The sequence below is a fragment of the Dipodomys spectabilis genome, unplaced genomic scaffold, assembly GCF_019054845.1.
Source record: "Dipodomys spectabilis isolate Male_0828 unplaced genomic scaffold, ASM1905484v1 ptg000783l, whole genome shotgun sequence".
In the NCBI taxonomy this organism is placed as follows: domain Eukaryota; kingdom Metazoa; phylum Chordata; class Mammalia; order Rodentia; family Heteromyidae; genus Dipodomys; species Dipodomys spectabilis.
In genome coordinates this window covers 18,322,242-18,342,127 of record NW_024871460.1, presented here as the reverse complement: position 1 = coordinate 18,342,127, position 19,886 = coordinate 18,322,242, and the positions used below count along the sequence as shown (strand labels likewise).

At 39.0% G+C, this 19,886-nt stretch overlaps 1 protein-coding gene across 3 annotated transcripts in view; it reads right to left on the bottom strand.

The window, feature by feature from the left end:
• Positions 1-19,886, bottom strand: part of Ubr5 (ubiquitin protein ligase E3 component n-recognin 5) — a 123,520-nt gene that overhangs the window by 25,848 nt on the left and 77,786 nt on the right. For all 3 annotated transcript variants that reach the window (XM_042672947.1, XM_042672946.1, XM_042672948.1), the window contains exons 23-39: positions 17,808-17,959; positions 17,294-17,389; positions 15,368-15,491; positions 14,985-15,082; positions 12,581-12,729; positions 12,012-12,103; positions 11,193-11,339; positions 10,983-11,101; positions 10,771-10,897; positions 10,319-10,448; positions 8,980-9,140; positions 8,625-8,864; positions 4,576-4,699; positions 3,188-3,299; positions 1,675-1,806; positions 701-958; positions 71-339 (exon numbers count right to left, since the gene is read on the bottom strand). In XM_042672947.1, coding sequence (XP_042528881.1) covers positions 71-339; positions 701-958; positions 1,675-1,806; positions 3,188-3,299; positions 4,576-4,699; positions 8,625-8,864; positions 8,980-9,140; positions 10,319-10,448; positions 10,771-10,897; positions 10,983-11,101; positions 11,193-11,339; positions 12,012-12,103; positions 12,581-12,729; positions 14,985-15,082; positions 15,368-15,491; positions 17,294-17,389; positions 17,808-17,959 — 2,530 coding nt within the window. The remainder of the gene's footprint in view (positions 1-70; positions 340-700; positions 959-1,674; positions 1,807-3,187; positions 3,300-4,575; positions 4,700-8,624; positions 8,865-8,979; positions 9,141-10,318; positions 10,449-10,770; positions 10,898-10,982; positions 11,102-11,192; positions 11,340-12,011; positions 12,104-12,580; positions 12,730-14,984; positions 15,083-15,367; positions 15,492-17,293; positions 17,390-17,807; positions 17,960-19,886) is intronic.

The following is a 19,886-nucleotide window of genomic DNA, read 5'->3' as shown; positions in this document are numbered from 1 at the left end:
TTATACTGGAATTCTCATAATAAAAGGCCAAAAATATATTTGAATATGTAACTTTTTAGTGGTATCATACCTGTAAGTTTACTGCATCTTGATAAGTCAATTTCACAGCTGCTGGAATCTGAGAGTATACTAGGTGATTATACTTAGGAATGAGGCCCATCAAGTCCGAGATTTGTCTGATGACAATGCTGTAAGCCCTGGCTAAACTGCTTGCAGATGTTAAGTAGCTGCTAGCATTGCTAGCTTCCAAAGCAGCTGCTGCAGCTGCAGCACTTGTACTGATGGTACCACTCCGGCGTAAATTTGAAGGATCAATATAAATCAAACCCGCAGAACTAGCTATAAGGAAAAAGGACAAACACAATGAGCTAATGTCAGTTGTAAAATGTCATTTATGTAAATCTAAATGGCCAGTTGATAATATTTAAGTTAGCAAAATCTAGTACCACCACTGATAATAGAGGGACTGGTGACAGCTACAAAAATTTTTAGTGGTCACAGTGGGGAAGTGTAGAGGAAAGGTGAAGTGGGTAAAATTTTGATGTTGGCTAACAACCTCTAATACACAAGTCCCCATACAAAAAGCATAATCTGTATTTGAGACTCAACAAAATAATAATGAACTATTATTGTAAAACCATTTCCCAAATTTTAATAAACAACTTAAGAAGCCCAAACATAGATGCTTTTTCAGACTTGCCTGTGGGCGTGGATGTGCTGGAAGGGGCTGTGCTGGCAGCTCGCTGATGCTGGGTGTTGCGAACAGCCCACTGCATGGAACGGGGAGCTTGGGCAGCACCACTGGCATGGGAGCTATTTGTGGTTCTTTCTAAAGGTTCATCAAGCATAAAAGTCTCCTGTTCTATGTCGTCACTCTGACTACTGCTGCTATCAGAATCACTTGAGTCATTTGACTGAGAATCGTCTTCAGAAAAAAAGGCAGGAACACTGCTTGCTCCTGAATGTTTAAAACCAAAACAACATTAAGTTTCTTGACAATTTAGATTAAAATATACTCTCATTCAGAAAAAACACATAGAGGCTGGGAAGGTGGCTCAGTGGTAAGAGTGCATGCCTTGCACGCCAGAGGCCCTGGGTTCGATTCCTCAGCACCACATAAGCAAAGAGAAAAAAGCCGGAAGTGGCGCTGTGGCTCACGTGGTAGATCGCTAGCCTTAAGCTGAAGAGCTGAGGGACAGCGCCCAGGCCTAGAGTTCAGGTCCCATGACCGGACCCAAAAAAAAAAAAAACAAAAACAGAAAAAACACATATATTAAGTACAATGGCAAGTTACATGAAATAAATAGTCTACAAAGCCCATGATTAAAATAGTTAAATTTGGAAGTGGCTTTGTGGTTCAAAGAGGTATAGAGTGCTAGCCTTGAGCAAAAAAGCTCAGGGACAGCGCCAGGCCCTGAGTTCAAGCCCCAGACCAACAAAAATAAATGCACATGCACATACACAAAATGGTTAAATTAGAAAGTAACTTTTAACAAACTTCAAAACTTCCATTATCTAAAATCCAGAAAGTGGAGAACATGTCTTTAAAATAAAATCTGGTTCAATAACATCAAGAAATGAAGTGATAAAGACTTTCCTCTTATACACATCATACTAATTCATGTTAAATACACAGCCTAAGCTTCAGCAAGAACTTCAGATGAGGCAACACACCTGCTTCAGAGCCAGCAGTTGCTGCAGTGACAACACTTCTGCGCCCACTAGCATTATCTTGGTTGCTATGGTTACTTTCACTGTCACTTTCTGTCTCAGCAGCAGCTAACAAATCCAGCTCCATGTCACTACCTAGGAAATATATTTAAATGGTATTAATACAAAAATTGAAAACAAACCATGGGTTAAGATCTGGGAAGCCAAAAATTAGGATCTAAGGAAGTATAGTATTAAGACCAAAAAATACAAAGATAGAATTTTTTTTTAAAAAAGGCAGAGACTATTCAGCATCTGAAGAATTAATTACTAGGTATATCATGGTAATCAATGACTGATTATATATGCAATTAAAAAATCTCTCCTGGGCTGGGAAGGTGGCTCAGTGGTAGTGTTTGCCTCTCATGCATGAGGCCCTGGGTTCGATTCCTCAGCACCACATAAACAGAAAAAGCCAGAAGTGGCATGTGGCTCAAGTGGTAGAGCGCTAGCTTTGAGCTGAAGAGCTGAGGGACAGCGCCCAGGCCCAGAGTTCAAGCCCCACAGCCAGCAAAACAAAACAAACAAACAAAACAAAAACAAAAAATCTCTCCTGTAGAGCCATAGGTACATGCAGAAAGTGTTAGAGACATCAGCCACTAGGTCCACACTCCATTTTTATCTGTTTTACTTTCATCAAATACATTAAATCTTGCTGGGCACCAGTGGCTTATGCCTGTAATCTTAGCTAGTTAGGAGGTTGAGATTTGAAGATTGTGGTTTTAAACCAGTCCAGGCAGAGAGTCCCTGTGAGACTCATATTTCCAATTAACCTCTCAAAAACTGAAAGTGGCACTGTGGCTCATATGGTAGAGTGCTACCTTTGAGCACAAAGAGGCTCAGGACAGCGCACAGGCCCTGAGTTCAAGATCCACAGCCAACAAAAACAAAAACATTAATTCTTAATCCCTATTACTTAGGAAGCAGAGATGGAAGGATCTTGGCCTACACAAAAGTTACCAAGACTCCATCTCTCCCTGAATTATTTTGTTTTTAATTATCTTTTAAAAAGACAAAGTTCCTTAAACCAAAAGGGAAAAAAAGAATAAGTTGCATTATGTATGTACATAAGTACATTCATAAAATATTTTTTAGCTGGGCACTGGTGGCTCACGCCTATAATCCTAGGTACTCAGGAGGCTGAGATCTGAGGATCTCGGTTCAAAGCCAGCCTGGGCAGGGAAGTCCATGAGACTCTTATCTCCAATTAACCACCATAAAACCAGAAGTGGAGCTGTGGCTGAAGTAGTAGAGCGCTCGCCTTGAGCTGAAGAGCTGAGGGAGAGCGCCCAGGCCAGGATTCAAGCCCCATGACCAACCAAAAATTTAAAAAATAAAAAATAAAAAAATAAAAAAAACAATTGCTAGAGACAATTAGCAGAAAATAAGTTTAAGATTTATACATAAAATGGGCTTATCTCTCTTTCATAGAGATCTGATTTATTCATACTGAGTAATTCTCAAATAAGAAGTGTACCATCTTCGTCATGCTCATCATGCTGTCCTTCGGCTTCAGCATTCTCTTCTCCATGCTCTTCCTGCTCATCATGATGATCTTCTTCTCCAGCCACACCTTCCACCACCTCCACCTAAATGTAGGATTTCAATTATAGACAAACCCCTATTTCTATCAGGTGTTCTTCCATCGCAACCAGTAAACTAAAATACAAAAACCCCTAATCACATATACCATTGAACAGCTTTAAAAAATCATTTGTTACTACCTTTTATCAAGTCTTATCAACATATCTGAAAGTTTATGATTAGTTGTGCATAGAATCCTACAGTTAAAAGATTTAAAACTTTTCTGGAGAAAAGGGAGAGTGGTAAGATTTTTGAGCACTTCAACCATTTTAACACTGCACTTTAACATCTTCACATACAAATACATTGCATGAAGCTACCAAGTGATGTTTGTTGTTTTTTATAAACACTGGGAATTCTTCATTCTCAACCTTTAGGGAAGGGGCCAGGAACTGTTTTTCTTCAAAGAGCCATTTGGATATTTACAACATCACTGCAAGCCTCACAAAATTATCAATACAAGCAGATATCTGATGGCAGCCAATGAGAAGCACTCATCTGTCCTGTCACATACCAGATGGCTTCATGGGCTTCATATGACCTACAAGGCTGAATACTGGCAACCCTTGCTTTAGGTTAAAAATAGTGCCAAATATCCAGTAAGTCAATGGTTACTAAAATCATGTTAATATACATAAACATGTTTACACATAACATGGCAGGTGGCTCATGCCTATAATCCTAGCTACTCCGGAGGCTGAGATCTGATGATTACAATTCAAAGCCAGCCTGGGCAGAAAAGTCCATGGGAGACTCATTTCCAATTTTAGCTACTCAAAAACTGGAAGTGGCGTTATGGCTCAAAGTGGTAAAGCACTAGCCTTGTGCTGAAAAGCTCAGAGACAGTACCCAGGCCCAGAGGTCAAGCCCCACGACCAACAACAACAAAAAAAGACTATATAACCAATCTACAAAGCTGGACACAAATGTTCCATTAAATGTCTTAAGTTACTATTAATGTAACTTCCAGTGACTATTCCTCCACCAAATACAAGTTTTGAATCTACCACAATTAAAACAATTCAGTCAGTCACAGGTGGCTCATGTTTATAATCCTCCTTACTTGAGGCTGAGATCTGAGGATTGCAGTTCAAAGCGAGCCCAAGCAGGACAGCCTGTGAGATTCTTATCTCTAATTAACCACTAAAAAACAGATAGTGCAGCTGGCACAAGTGTTATATAGCTAGTCTTGAGTAATAAAGCTCAGAAACAGCGTTTAGGCCTTGAATTCAAGCCCTATGACTGGCACAAAATATTAATAATAATATTTTTTTAAATCACCTCTTCCACATCTGCTGAAACAATGTCATCCTGTTCTTCATCTCTACCTCTAACAGGCTGGGACTGGCTGATGCGCCTCTGCTGAGGATTGCGGATGATGTAGGATGACTGAGCCTGACTGGAGCTGTAAGGAATGAGGAAATGATGAGTACAATACTTCCACATCTCAACCATGCAGCACACTTTTATGCTTCTCTCAGAGAGCATTTAGCTCACAATTATATGCACACTTGCCAGGATGCTATTTTTAGCCTGACTTCCTTGGAAACCAACAAGAAACCAACAATTTGTCATATCAGAAAATATGAACTCAAATACCATACAGATTTAACTTATACATCTCATATCTGTTTCCTTTCCCACCAGCAGTGGGAAGGCTCAGTTCTGAAGGCTCAGATGACAACATTTACCAGTTAATAATAAAAAGGCATGCTGATCTTTTTGCACTAGCTTGTTAATCACAGACTTGCTAACACATAGAAGGGAAGTATCAGCTTACAAAGTAGGATTTTAAAACAGAATAATGACCAAAGTTGGGGCAGTACAAGTTTCATGCCTCTCAAAACTTTACTCAGAAATATGCCTTCATTGGGCTGGGAAGGTGGCTCAGTGGTAGACCGCTTGCCTTGCATGCCTGGGGCCCTGCGTTCAATTCCTCAGCACCACATAAGCAAAAAAGAAAAAAAGCCCGAAGTGGCTCTGTGGCTCAAGTGGTAGAGCACTAGCCTTGAGCTGAAGAGCTGAGGGACAGCGCCCAGGCCCAGAATGGACCCCCCCCCCAAAAAAAATAAAGAAAAAAAAAAAGAAAAGAAAAGAAATATGCCTTCATAAAACGGGAGAAAGCCCGGCGCCGGTGGCTCACGCCTGTAATCCTAGCTACTCAGGAGGCTGAGATCTGAGGATCGTGGTTCAAAGCCAGCCTCGGCTTATTGGAGACATCTCCAATAAACCCCTCAGAAAACCGGAAGTGGTGCTGTGGCTCAAGTGGTGGAGTGCTTCCCTTGAATTGAAGAGCTGAGGGATAGCGCCCAGGTCCAGAGTTCAAGCCCCATGACCGACGAAAAAAAATAAAAAATAAAAAAATAAAAGGGGGGGTGGGGTGGGAGGGAGGGAGCCAGAGGATACAGCATTAAACATAGACCAAAAATCTTGTGACTACTGCTAAATAACCTAGCTTTATTTAGAGATTAGGAAGCTAAAGGAGATTCAAATTCAGATTTTAAGTGGCTGCATTTTTTCTAAGAAATGAAATCAAATCAGTTACACGTGAGATCCACCTGAGACAACTATGTCTTTGGATAAACAAATAAATACACACACCACCATGTGACTAAGACTTCTAGGAACTGGTAAAAATAAAGACTCCTTTTTACAATAAACATCAATCATGGGATAAATATCTAGCAGAATTACAGCCCTGTCAAAATACTTTAAGGACCAAGTACCCATGGCTCATGTCTGTAACTAGCTACTCAGGAGGTTGTGATGTGAATTGCAGCTTGGAGATAGGACAAGGAAGTTAAGAAGAGAAAAGCTAAGGGAGAACACTAAAGCCCTAAGGTTTAAGGCCCAGGGGAAGCCCTTGGTATAGGGAAGCTCTTGGTATGGACACATATATGCTAAAACAACCATGCTAAGAGAAAAGAGCACAGCTATGTTGGCATAAAAGGGAAGAAAAAAATCATTCTGATAAGCTTAGAAAGAAAGCACTAATTTACCCAAAGGGATCAATGAGTGTCTCTTGAGCAAAAAGGTTTTCAAGGAAGCACAAATTTCCTAGTAAACAACCTCGGATCTAGGCAAGGGAAGAAGTCAGCTGCAATTTTTTGCTTTGTCTAGCCTCACATATAAAACTACATATAAATGCTGAAGAACACTATCAAGCAGTAAAATGAAAGGAAAATAGAGAGACTTGCTCATTTCAACCATGGCTGGTTATGGGCACAATGAAGTTCTCTTCAGGAACTTTTTTTTTTTTTTTTTTTGGGGGGGGGGGGGGTGGCCCGGTCATGGGGCCTGAACTCTGGGCCTGGGTGCTGTCCCTCAGCTCTTCAGCTCAAGGCTAACACTCTACCACTTGTGAGCCACAGTGCCACTTCCAGCTTTTTTTTCCTGCTTATGTGGTGCTGAGGAATCGAACTCAGGGCCTCAGGCATGCAAGGCAAGCGGTCTACCACTGAGCCACCTTCCTAGCCCTCTTCAGGAACTTTTAAGTCTGCACTCAAGATCTTTAAGACTGAAACATATGCTTTTGTGATGTTCAATCTAATGACTCAATAAAATTACCAAACACCTAGCAGCAGTTTCTACTCTGAAATTCACCATTAGTAAGTATAGGAAAAACAGACATTTGTGTAGATCAAAAACTAATTTGTACACTTTAAATAGCTGCATTAACATTGGACACTAACCCCATTTAAAAATTAGGATGATAGTATTTGTGAGTTAATAAGGAAATTAGAGTATGTATTTATAATCCTCAAGAAAGTTCCCAATACATACTAGAATTCCAGAAACTTATCATGTGAGAAGCAGGAGGTATTGTACAAACATTAATAAGAACATAACAGGTGAAGGGAAGCAAAAGAAAGGAAAACTACTGCCGTAAGACCTTATACGCAGTAGGGTGGAAATCCCAAAGACTGATCAAGTATGTGCATTTTACATATGGCATGCATGACATCCTATAACAATAGCTGCAGAAAACAGTTCTTTTTCAATGATCAGATGACACATTGGACCCAAAAGGGCATAATCAAGTAAGAGGAGTAATGACATGAGCCCAAGAATATGTATTACTTTAGCTGGGCACTGGTGGCTCATATATGTAATCCTAGCTACTTCAAAGGCTAAAAGGGGGAGGATCAAACTTTAAGGCAAGCCTTAGAAGAAAAGTTCGGCAGACCCAATCTCAAAAATAATCAGATTAAGCTGGGTGCCCTCGTGGCTCATGCCTTTAATCCTAGCTACTTGGGAGGCTTGAGGATCAGGGTCAGTCAGCCTGGGCAGGAAAGTCCATGAGACTGTTATCTCCAATAAATCACTCAGAAAACCAGAAGTGGCACTGTGGCTAGCCTTGAGCTGAAGAGGTGAGGGACAGTGTCCAGGCCCAGAATTCAAACCCCACAGCCATTAAAAAAAAAAAAAAATCAGATGAGCAAAAATGGGTAGAGAGGTCAGACTTAATGTTAGAACACCTACCTAGTAACCTCAAGATTCTGAAGTAAAGCTCAGTACTTCTTCCCCTCTTAATTCTTTAAAGTATTGAAACATTAATATTTTAATAATGAGAGTAAGGAATAAAACAAAATGAAACTTTAAAACTTAGTAAGAAGAGGTGCATGGACAGTATTTAAAGTTGAGATGATACCTAAATCTATCTACAGAAACCAAACTATGTTCTAGAACAATAATCAAGAAGAGAACTAAGGATTCACAAAGCAGTAGCACATAAGAAATTGATGGTTGCCTCAAGAGAGTTACTGAGATCCACACCATCACAAGAATGGTTATGGTTTGTGAATAGGAAATGTCCCATTAAATTTACACTCAAGTTTTGAACATCTGGTCTCCAGATAGTGGCACTATCTTGGGAAATTGAAGAAACTGGGAGGTAGGCCTAGCTGAAAGGAGTTAAGCCTCAATAATCATGTTCATCACTAAGTGTTTTATTCAAGATTTCATGAATCAAATATGACTTTACATAGAACAAATTAATCAGGATCTCTTACTGATAGAAATTTACCTGCTGGGGGTTGGGGGCGGGGGCGGGGGAAGAGATGGGAAGGGATAGGAGGGGGAAACAAAGGAGGAGGCAACAATGCTTGATAAGAAATGTACTCATTGGGCTGGGAAGGTGGCTCAGTGGTAGACTGCTTGCCTTGAGCTGAAGAGCTGAGGGACAGCACCCAGGCCCAGAGTTCAGGCCCCACGACCGGATTCCCCCCCCCCAAAAAAAGAAATGTACTCATTACCTTGCCCATGTAATTGTAACCCCTCTGTATGGTATTTTCACAATAAAAAAAAAATTTTTTTTTAAAGAAATTTACCTGCTAGACTGATCTGATGATGGTCGTGGAGGTAGTGGTTCTACTGAAAACAGTTCTTCACTGCCTTGCATGGCATCTATGCTAGTACTGGCCAAAGTAAATGGTGCAGTTGGGCGGGCAATCCCCATTCTGACAGGAACAATCAATGATTCAGCTACATTGCACAATTCTTCTACAGCATAAGGTAGCAGTGCTTGGAAAACACGCTTACATTTTCCAATGGGCTGTGGAATAAAGTTGCTAGAATAAAAAGGGTGACAGGAGTCTTTATCAGTATGTTCATATATACGATACTACTACTATAAAAAATTGTGTGTAAAATGATATAAAAGCCAAAATAAAAAGAGCATCTTACTTTTTCTTTTTGGATGATGCCATTTCTACACTAAGAATGACAAACACTCTTGCTACAGAACGTAGAAACCTCATTGTCACAGTGATAGCTTCTTCTCGGCGCCCAGGTGTATATTTGTTTTGGAGTTCTTTCACTAATGTACCTAGTAGAGTATCTAAAAGCTTTAAAAAAAAAATGTATTCATTCTATTAATAGTAAGGTATTTCACAGGCAGTTATTCACATTTTCATAGAGTAAATACTTCTCAGTGTTAACATTTTATATTGCTATCTTGATACCAGTTTAACAAAACATTTATAAGGTCAAAGATTAATTTACGTAACAAACAACACTGTGTCTGACATAAAGCGTAGTCCCGAAAGTATAACTTCCTGTTTTTTGTCCCATAACAAGATGTATCAAGTCAGAAGGATTTATTTTACTCATTTAGAGTACTGAACCAAATGTATGATTCAAATATATGTAAAAAAAATTCTTAAGCCTATCTCTATCAATGAACCACTGATTACTATCTAGTCTCTGCTTTTCCCCAGACCCCCAATTTTTTTAGTGCCAGTCCTGAATGGTGTCCCAGAGCTCTTTCGCTCAAGACTACTGCTCTACCACTTGAACAACACCTGCACTTTCAGCTTTTTTGGTGGTTTAACTTGAAGAAAGAGCCTTGTGGATTTTCTTGCTTGGGCAAGAAATAATTACAGTTCTCAGCTCTCAAAGCCGCCAGCACCTGGATTCTAGTCTCTTTTCCATGCAGGTTATCACAAACTATTACAGACAAAACTCAAATTTCTTGTTCTGCTTTCTCTTCTAAGTATTTCTTGCAATAACCTTTATCTTTCAATTGCCATACTTGATTTCAGCAAATGTTTGGACTCTAATTAGCTTCAATAGTCCACAATAAACAGTCATAAAGTATTTTATCATTTCTGTTTCTTATTAGGCATTCATCTACAATTTTATCTTTCTTATCAATTATTCCTTTAAGTGTGAGGATACTTTTATGACATTTGTCACTAACAAGTTGTTTTCCCAAAAGAGGTTCATACATAATGGTATCATTTCAGTGCCTAAGTAAGTTCTGTTTACCATAACCTCACCAACATTGGTTCTTATGGCTTAAATTCCTAATATACTGTCATTTTAAACACTAACATATTTTAGCATTTTTTACTTAGGACAGGAGCTTCTTCTGTTAATTGAAACATTATTATATCACCTCTAAAATTTAATTCCCTTTAATGAACTTCCAAGTATTTATCAGTCTAAACTACAAAATCATGGGATGCTAAGTAAACAAAAATATTCTCTTCACATACTTGTAACAAACATTCAAAGAACTTACCAAAATATCTGCTGTGCACTTGACGATAAGGCAATGAGTGAAACAGTCCAGCCGAATAGTGCCACTTTGCTGATTTAGGTATACTTGCTCTTCGGGCAAAAGATGTCCTATCCTACTACTGGCACTCAAACTGGAGGGAGACAAAAAGATAGAATGAACTGCAAAACCTACACAAATACAGGAAAGCCCTCCTCTCCCCTCTCTCTGTCTCTCTTTTTTTGGAGGGGGGAGGTGCCAATTCTGGGGCTTGAACTCAGGGCCTGAGCACTGTTCCTGAGCTTCTTTTGCTCAAGGTTAGAATGCTACCACTTGAGCCACAGTGCCAATTCTGGCCTTTTCTGTTTATGTGGTACTAAGGAATAGAACCCAGAACTTCATACATGCTAGGCAAGCACTCTACCACTAAGCCACATTCCCAGCCCTCTCAAAAAATACTTTTAACTAATACATACGGGTCTTTATTCTCCTGTGACCCAAACATGATCATAGATTTCAAGGCATTCCAATCCTGTAGAACACGCTCTAAAGCAAGCTGGGCAAACCTTGGAGGCTCTAAATCATGATCAGGCATATCTGAATCTAAAAAGAAAAAGAAAGAATAAAGAGTAAGCTAAAAATAAAACCTACTAATCTTCATAAAGACAGAAATGTTCACTTGACTCACCTTCAGGACTAGCTGTTTTTCGGTTCCGATCTTCCCTGATTCGAGGCGGCCTATACTGACAATGCTCTACTGTCTGCCTGGCCACCGTCTGCACCAGAAATAGCAGGAGGTGCTCTCCCCTACAAAACAAAACTGTGCTGTGAGCATGGAGGAAGGCTACTAACATATACTATGTTCAATTTTTATTGTGCATTAAAAAAATCTACTTGCCTACTATTTGGCAGAGTGACCAGATTAGTAGCAGTGAGCAGACGATAAAGTAGATCAAGACGAGCAGATTTCTGTCCAGCAATTAGAGTTTTACATTTACATTTTTCCCAACAATCACAATAGGCTGTTGGTGATGTTCGTTTGAGTCTAAAAAGAATCCACACACACACAATATATATATATACATACATTTTTAATACACAGAAAAATATATTGACATAAAGAAATCAGGATAGAACTTTTATGATGTGTATGTGTATTGTGTCCTAGGACTTGAACTCAGGACTTGAGTGATGTCTCTAAGCTTTTGTTCTATACAACTTGAGCCACAGCTCCACTTTAGCTTTTGGTGTGCTTAATATGACATGAAAGTCTCACGGACTTTTCTGCTTGGACTGGCTTCAACAGACAGACATAGACACAGAGCCAGAAGTAAAGAGGTGCCTCGAATAACTATTGTTTTTCTTTCCTGATACCAGTACAAGGCTTGAATTTAAGGTGCTGGCCTTAAGCTTTTTTGCTCAAGGCTAGCACTCTACCACTTGAGGTACAGCTCTACTTTTTGGTGGTTAACAGGAAATAAGAGTCTCAAAGAGCTTTCTCGCCCAGGCTAGCTTTGAACTATAATCCTTAGATATCAGCCTCTTGAGTAGCTAGGACTAAAGGCATGAGTAACTGGTACCCAATGAAAAACAACATTTTTATACTGCCTGACAGAAAACTGCAGAAAACCACATGTATTCTAAAGTATAGTAAAAACACAATTTAGCATAGATTATACTTTATACAGCAATACAAATCTAAATAAACTGTACTTACTTGCAATCATGACCTTTATGACAAACCCTTGCACATTCTGTACAACAACAAAGTGACTCCAGCAAACCACAAGTTCGACATTCAAAAATATCCTATAATTAAAGAAGTGTACTTTTAAAAGAGTAATTACATGTATAACTCATAATTTCAGGTTGTCCTAAAAGAATGTGATTACAATGATATAACAGTAAAATTAAGGTGCTCTAAAAAGTAGTCATAGGAGGATATAGTCATTATAGAATACTATACTATATATATGAAAATCAAATATTATTACTATTAGAAAAATAATTTTATGAACTCAATTACGAATCAGTACCAAGAGTCATAGATTACAGTACACTAATGAAGACTTTCAATTTTCATATTGTACCACATTAATTTAGCAATCAACTTGTCTCATTTATTTAGAAATTAAATAAAAATTAGCTTTTATGGAAAAAAAAACTGGTAACACAAAAGAAGGAAATACCAAATGTAAATGTTAATTGCAAGCTAAATATTGTAATTCTAGTGACACTAAAAGGAAAATCTGAAGAGAGTATACAGAGAAATGTAAGATAACTTACTTGGTTTATGTGCTCTGCTCCAGTCCATGTAAAGCTGCAGGTGTCATTACAACATAAGACATATAGAGGAGAGTCATCAGGATTGGTACCAGATGGGCAAACCATTCCCATAAATACATCTTCTTCTTTTTCACTTGAGGATACTTCAGCTAAAACAATTAAGAACACTCTAACTTATCAGGAAAGAACTTGATCACAGCAATCTACTATTTTCTTCAAATGGAAAAGCCTTAACATATACGTTAGAAACCATACTGTATTAATAAAAGAAAAATGTATGAAGAGATTTGCTCAATTCAATAGCAAAGGAAAGCATGATAATATTAACTGCCTGTGATGACACAATTTAGCCCTCTAAATTCTTAGCACTGTATAAACAAGTTGCAGCTCTATATAGTAAGGTATAGGATGTCTCATAAAATTGTTGATCATCAGTGTTTTCTGCTCAAATCTGATGTGGGGTTGGGAAGGAGGGGTCCTAACACTTGAACTCAAGGCAGCTTTCACTTAGCCTTTTCTACTCTGGCTAGTGTCCTAATACTATGCATCTAGTTCCAATCACCAGTGCTTTAAAGGCTTAACTACCAGAAACTAATATTCCCATTAATGCTTTGTATTAAACTGGAATTACATCAGAAAGAGCTACAGTAAGATATTCACTTATTAGTTTTCTAAGTGTCCATTAAAGGTTCTATCAGTAATCTACCTTTATTTCTTTCTTTTTTGTCAGTCCTGGGGCTTGAACTCTGGGCCTGGATGATATCCCTGAGCTCTTCAGCTCAAGGCAAGTACTCTACTACCTGAGCATCACTTCTGGTTTTCTGGTGGTTAATTGGAAATAAAGAATCTCACGGTGGGGGCTGGGAAGGTGGCTTAGTGGTAGAGCACTTGCCTTGCATGCATGAGGCCCTGGGTTCGATTCCTCAGCACCACATAAGCAGGGGGAAAAAAGCCGCAAGTGGTGCTAAGGCTCAAGTGGTAGAGTGCTAGCCTGAGCTGAAGAGCTGAGGGACAGCGCCCAGGCCCAGAGTTCAGGCCCCACGACCGGACCCAAAAAAAAGAAACAGAGAGAGAGAGAGAATCTCATGGACTTTCCTTCTGGGGCTGGCTTTGAACTGCAGTCCTCAGATCTCGGACTCCTGAGAAGCTAGGATTATAGGCAGGAGCCAGGGATGCCCTGCTTCTACCATTCTTTTTTTTTTTTTTTTTTGGGGGGGGGGGGGGGGGGTGTCTGTTGTGAGGCCTGAACTCTGGGCCTGGGAGCTATCCCTCAGCTCTTCAGCTCAAGGCCAGCACTCTACCACTTGAGCTAAACCACCACTTCCTGTTTTCTGGTGGTTAACTGGAGGTAAGATTCTCACAGACTTTCCTGCCCAGGCTGGCTTTGAACATCTCAGCCTCCTAAATAGCTAGGATTACAGGCATGAGCCAGCAGTGCCCAGCCCTACCTTTATTTCTTAAAGGAGATATAACTGTCAATGTTTTTTGATGAAAAATTGTAAAGTATAACATACTTGAGAAAAATCCAAGCATGAAATTTTTACATGTTTCTCATTAATTGAATCACTTTGTTGGTGGTAGTAATGGCAGTTATGGGGCTTGAACTTGGGGCCTAGCCTCTGTCACTGAATTCTTTGGATCAAGGCTAGTGTTCTACCACTTTGAGCCACAGTGCCACTTCCCATTTTTGAGTAGTTAACTGGAGATGAAGAGTCTCCCATGGACTTTTCTACCAAGGCTGGCTTCGGCTACGATCCTCAGGTCTCAGACCCCTGAGTAGCTAAGATTACAGGTGTCAGCCACCAGCACCTGGCTAAGTTGTATTACTTTTGTATAAAAAAATATCGTTTGAGCTGGGTGCAGGTAGCTCACACCTGTTAATCCTAGCTACTCAGAAAGTTGAGATTTGAGGACTCCAGGTCAAAGCCAGCCAGGGCAGGAAAAGTCTTTGAGACTCTATCTTCAATTACTCAATTAACACACAGACACACACACAGACAGACAGACAGACACACACACAGACACACACACAGACACACACACACACAGACACACACACAGACAGACACACACACACAGACAGACACACACACACAGACACACACACAGACAGACACACACACACAGACACACACACAGACACACACACACACACACACACACACACACACACACACACACACACACACACACACACACACACACACACACACACACACACACACACAGCGCCAGAAGTGGAGTTGTGGTAGAGAACTTATCTTGGGAAAAACAGCTTCAGTTCAAGGCCCAGTACCGGCAAATAAATAAACAAACAAGTGTGTGGATTATTTTAATGTTATATACACAGAAGAAAATCTATTCAAACATAACCAACACATAGGACCTGAAATTTATTAATTACCTTTTGCAATTTTCTGAGCTGTTTCTAAGATGGTAATAGCAGCAGGGTAAGCTCGGCCACTTACAGCTGACATAAATGGAGTCATTCCTCTTGCATCTCTAAAATGAGAATATTTGAGACAAAAATATTTTTTGACTGTAAAGAAAGTGTGATCAAACACAGCACTAAATTTTAAGAACTTAGAAATAAATGACCAAATTAACATAAAAGTTGGTATATCAAATGATGGCAAGAAAACGCTTACATTGAAGAGAGCTTAGCAGAGAAAATACTAGATTCTGATAAACTAACATTCACTGAAGATAAACTGCCAACAAAAAAACAACAATAATAAAAATCACTGGGCAAAAATCTTTTATGAGAACTTTACTCAATCTTCTTACTTGGCAGAAAGGAGTTCTCGTAGGTAGGGTTGCAGAACCACACTGTCACATAACAACTTTAGTATAAAATGTGCATTTGCCTTTCGATCTTTGGATTCCACTACAGAAGGTTCTGTGGAAGGACCTATAAGTAAGCAGATCATTGGATACCAAAAGTAAGTAAGACAAAGTGAAAGAATGTTCTATCAAGCATATATTAAATAAATCATCAGATTAATATTCTAGTACTAGAAATATAGTACAAAGAATTTTATAAATATCTACTGACAAAGAAGAACTAAGATTACTTTTTTGGTGCCAGTCCTGAGGCTTGAACTCAGGGCCTGGGAACTGTGCCTGAGCTTTTGAGCCACAGTTCCACTTCCAGCTTTTTGGTTAACTGGAGATCAGAGGGTCATGGATTTTCCTACCCCAGCTGGCTTCAATCCATAATCCTCAGATCTCAGCCTCCTGAGTAGCTAAGATTACAGGTGTAAGCCACCAGATCTTTTTTCTTAAATTTGTTTTTATAGTAAATGTAACAAATACCTATAAAAACCAAACAAGAACAAACTGAGAGGCACAAGACGGCAACCAGTAAAAAATCAGTTTCCTCTCTGATGAATCCACTCGAGATAGCTACACATAAAAAAAGTATTATGTGTATGTCTGTCCCATCTTAGAAAATGTCTGTCCTAGCTTTGGCAGAAAAGCAGATAGTTGCTCAGTTTATACTGGGCTTCACAATCAGAGCTACAGACCCACCATCTGCATTGCTCAAAATGTATGTTAAAATCCTGATCCCAGCACGATAGTGTTACAGAAGTAAGTTCTGTGGCTCAGTCTGCTCCTCTGTGGTCATTTGTGGTGGCAGCCTCAGCTGAGAAAATCAGTAAGAAAAACGTCAAAATCAGAAAGCAACCACACCCTCAGAGGTGATGAAACCCATTATTCAGTGTGGTGTGCTCACAGTTTTTAATTTTTATTTTGTAACTTCTCACATAATCTTAGTATTCAAGTCAGTGCTGAAAACTCCACAGGGGTTCTGAACCTTATCATACCTAGCTCCATTTTATTGTGTCTTTTGAACATCAGTTTTGTTTTCCTTTTTGACAGCAGTGAAGACCCGACGGCCTCATAATTGCTAGGCAGCACTCTACTCTTTAGCTGGGCCTCCAGCCTCTTTTTTGCATTAGCTATTTTTGAGGCAGGGGCTCACTCTGTGCTCCTGCTGGGTTGGGTTGTGATCCAACTTGTGCTTCCCTAAACTGCTGGGGATCGCTGGCACCCACCATTGCACCCAGTCATTAATTGATAGAAGTTTCTCAACGTTGTTTTTTTTTTTCTTTTCTTTTTGGCCTGGGCTGGCCTTGAACTGTGATCCCCAATCTCCACTTCCCAAGTATGATTGTAGGCTTCAGCCACTGCTCCAAGCATTACCAAAGCATTTTATCACAGTTTACCCACATTTACCATCCTGTATTAATAAACATTGAATTGATTCAGTCTGCTGTCTCCACAAACACTGGGTTAACAAGTAGAGCCGAGTGAGTCTTGAGAGTGGATCTGGCAGGTATAACTAGTTGTCTTTTTAGATAGGTTGAGCAAAAGGCACATGGTCTTGTATACTGAGAGCAAATGTATTCCTGCCTGTGTTGCCACGATCTGGTCGCCATTGCCATTCAGAAGTTCAGTGTGATCAAGGTGTGTGGCAGTCACTGACTGTGAAACAACTTCCTTTCCATACTGTTTGAAAAGGTTGAAGAGTTAAAAATCCAGTCCTTCAGGCTCCCTTATAGTTTTGGCTTTCTGGACTTACTGAAGTTGTACAAGAACCTAACATGCTGTTTCAAACAATCTTGAAGTTTGAATCTGTAGAAACCTATATCCAAAGTGTGTCCTTTTTTCTTCCAAAAGCCTAGGCAGACAAATAGTACAGATTCTTACCTGGAATGGTGGAGGTGCTTGGTCCTTGACCACTGCCAGTTGCTGCTGTGGTAAGAGATCCCACAGCGGGGGCCAGGATAAAATCAATGTCACCATCTTTCAGTAAACAGAACAGCAGGATGTACATCATTATAGGCAACACATCCCTAACATGTCCTCTTAACTGGCCTTAAGGCTTTGCTCTGTAAGCCATAGGTCAAATCTGTGAGAAGTTTTAAGTGAAAACTTCCTTTGCAAACTATGAGAGAAGGAACATGCTAGGTAAATTACCAACTTATCTTGATATGTTACTAATTATGGGACTATCTACCTTCTTACCAACAAAGAAGTAAGTCTATCAGTATAAGAAAATTGTAAAATACATACCTTTTTAAAGCAAGTTTTGGTAACTAAATAAGACATGTTATCCATTATGCTGCTTTCCAATTTCTAACTATTCCATAAAATGTTTAATTTTTTTTTCATTCATGACCTTGCCATTTTGTTAACACTAAAAAACAGTAAGAGTTCTTACCAGGATCCATTGCAGGAGGGTCAGGAACCCAACTAGGGGGAGCTATGGGGGGTGATACAGGATCCTGGTGGTCACTGGATGAAGCTCCAGCCTCATGTCTACCCAAACCAGCTGCTCTCAATGAACGTCTCATCATTTCTCGTAATCTCAAACTGGAAGAACAGGGATAAAATCAGAGCTTACTTTGATGTCCAACTATAACCAAGAGTGCACAGAAGTTCTCATCTGAGAAGCTCAATTATGTTCTACAAGCAAAGGAAGTGAAGGCAAGAGCAATGAAATACAACGCTAATTCTGGAAATCACAGAATAAATCAGTGAGTGATAAATCCAACTAGGGAGTTCTAGTACTCAGTTCAAAACTAAAGCCATTATAGTAAGCTCCCATACAAACTTAAGCACAGGGAACAAAACTGTAGTAAAGTAAGATTAGAAATATCTTTCATACAGTTAGGATAAACAGCTACATATTAAAACCAAGTTTTTCTGTTCTGTCTACAGGCAGTAAAACTTAATAATAGATATCAGCAAACATACTAATCAACACAAAACCTAGTTGGCCTACCTTTTTCTGTGCTCTCAAAAGCAATTAAACTAATACCTATATCATAGGCAATTTTAAAGCAAAGAGCAATTTCGCTTTTTTTTTTTTAAGACAAAAGAAACATTTTGGCAGTACAACTTGAATCCCAAAGAACAAATAAAACTAGAACTTCTAAAATGTGTTATCAGACTGTCTGGGCATGATTTATTTCTCCATCTATTAAAAAAAATAATTTACAGTTGCTTCCATCACTAGAAAGACAAAGAATCATAAACACAGACCTTATTAGGGGAACTAGAAACTACCTTTACAGAGGTAGTCTGTACTTTACCTCTTAATAAAATCTTACAAAGGCTATAAAATTAACATATTTAGGACTAACAGCGATTAAGAGCACAAATTCCTTCCACTAAGCCACAATTTTAGAGCTTCTAAATAGAGGAAAAGGTCAATTTTAAGGGCAAGACAACACTCTCCCTCCCATGTGGACTTACCCAGACATGATACTTCTGATCTTAAAGACCTAACACCATACTAAGGTAAGCATGCTACAATATATGAATAAGTAATTTTGAAAGTTTATTTAATGTAATGTTTGAATCATCTCTAATAGTAAAAATTAGTTCATCTGTGGATATATTTGGTTTTCCATAAACATATTTTCATTTTATAAGGAAAAAGTTTTTTAAAGGCATTCAGAAGAATTTCTATTAAAGGTTACTTTCATGAACATATGTATTTTTAAGGCTTATTTATGGTATATTTTTTGAAACAGAAAAACTCTTTGGAAGATCCAGCAAAAAGTAAAATTTACTGTCTCATTATACATTAGCTATTATATTACTAAAAATCACATAATATGGTCTTTTTATCACTTATCTTCTTCCCAATTAAGAATTTAAAGAGTTTTTATAATACAGAAGGGATCAGGGTACAGTGATGATTTCATTCAAGGTCACTTCCCTGTCCAAAGTCATCATCAAGGGCAGGATCCTTACCCGTCACATCACACATCATAGTGATTTTTCACATTGTGATGCTCCTTTACAATTTAAGTTACGCTTCATAAGACACTGGGTATCCTAATGTGCTGTACTCAAAGCACAGAAGAAAAAAATCAGCAGTAATTGGGAGGTACTGTCAATAACCTGAAAATAAATGCTTTGGGCTTATAAAGGAGTGCTTACACCAAGGTTGCAAACAAAACACCTAGTGGGCCAGAAATGTAAAATAAATGAAGGATGTCAGGTGTAAGAAATAAGGAGTAATGGCAAAATAGAGGCATACATGCTCTTCTAAAGGTATTCAAATTAAGGAAAAAAATTTAACACTGCACAAGCCAAACAAAAACATAAAGAGGGCTATTCTCCAATGTCTAGCTTAGTGTAGATTAAGAATGAAGATAAATTGAGACCAGAGTCTCATCTTGAACTTGCAAACTCCCAACTCTGTTGCTGTGATGTACTGTAGTCAATTCAATATTAAATGAGGGGGTCATTCCTTGTCATTTTTTAGATTGTCCTTAACCACTTTTTC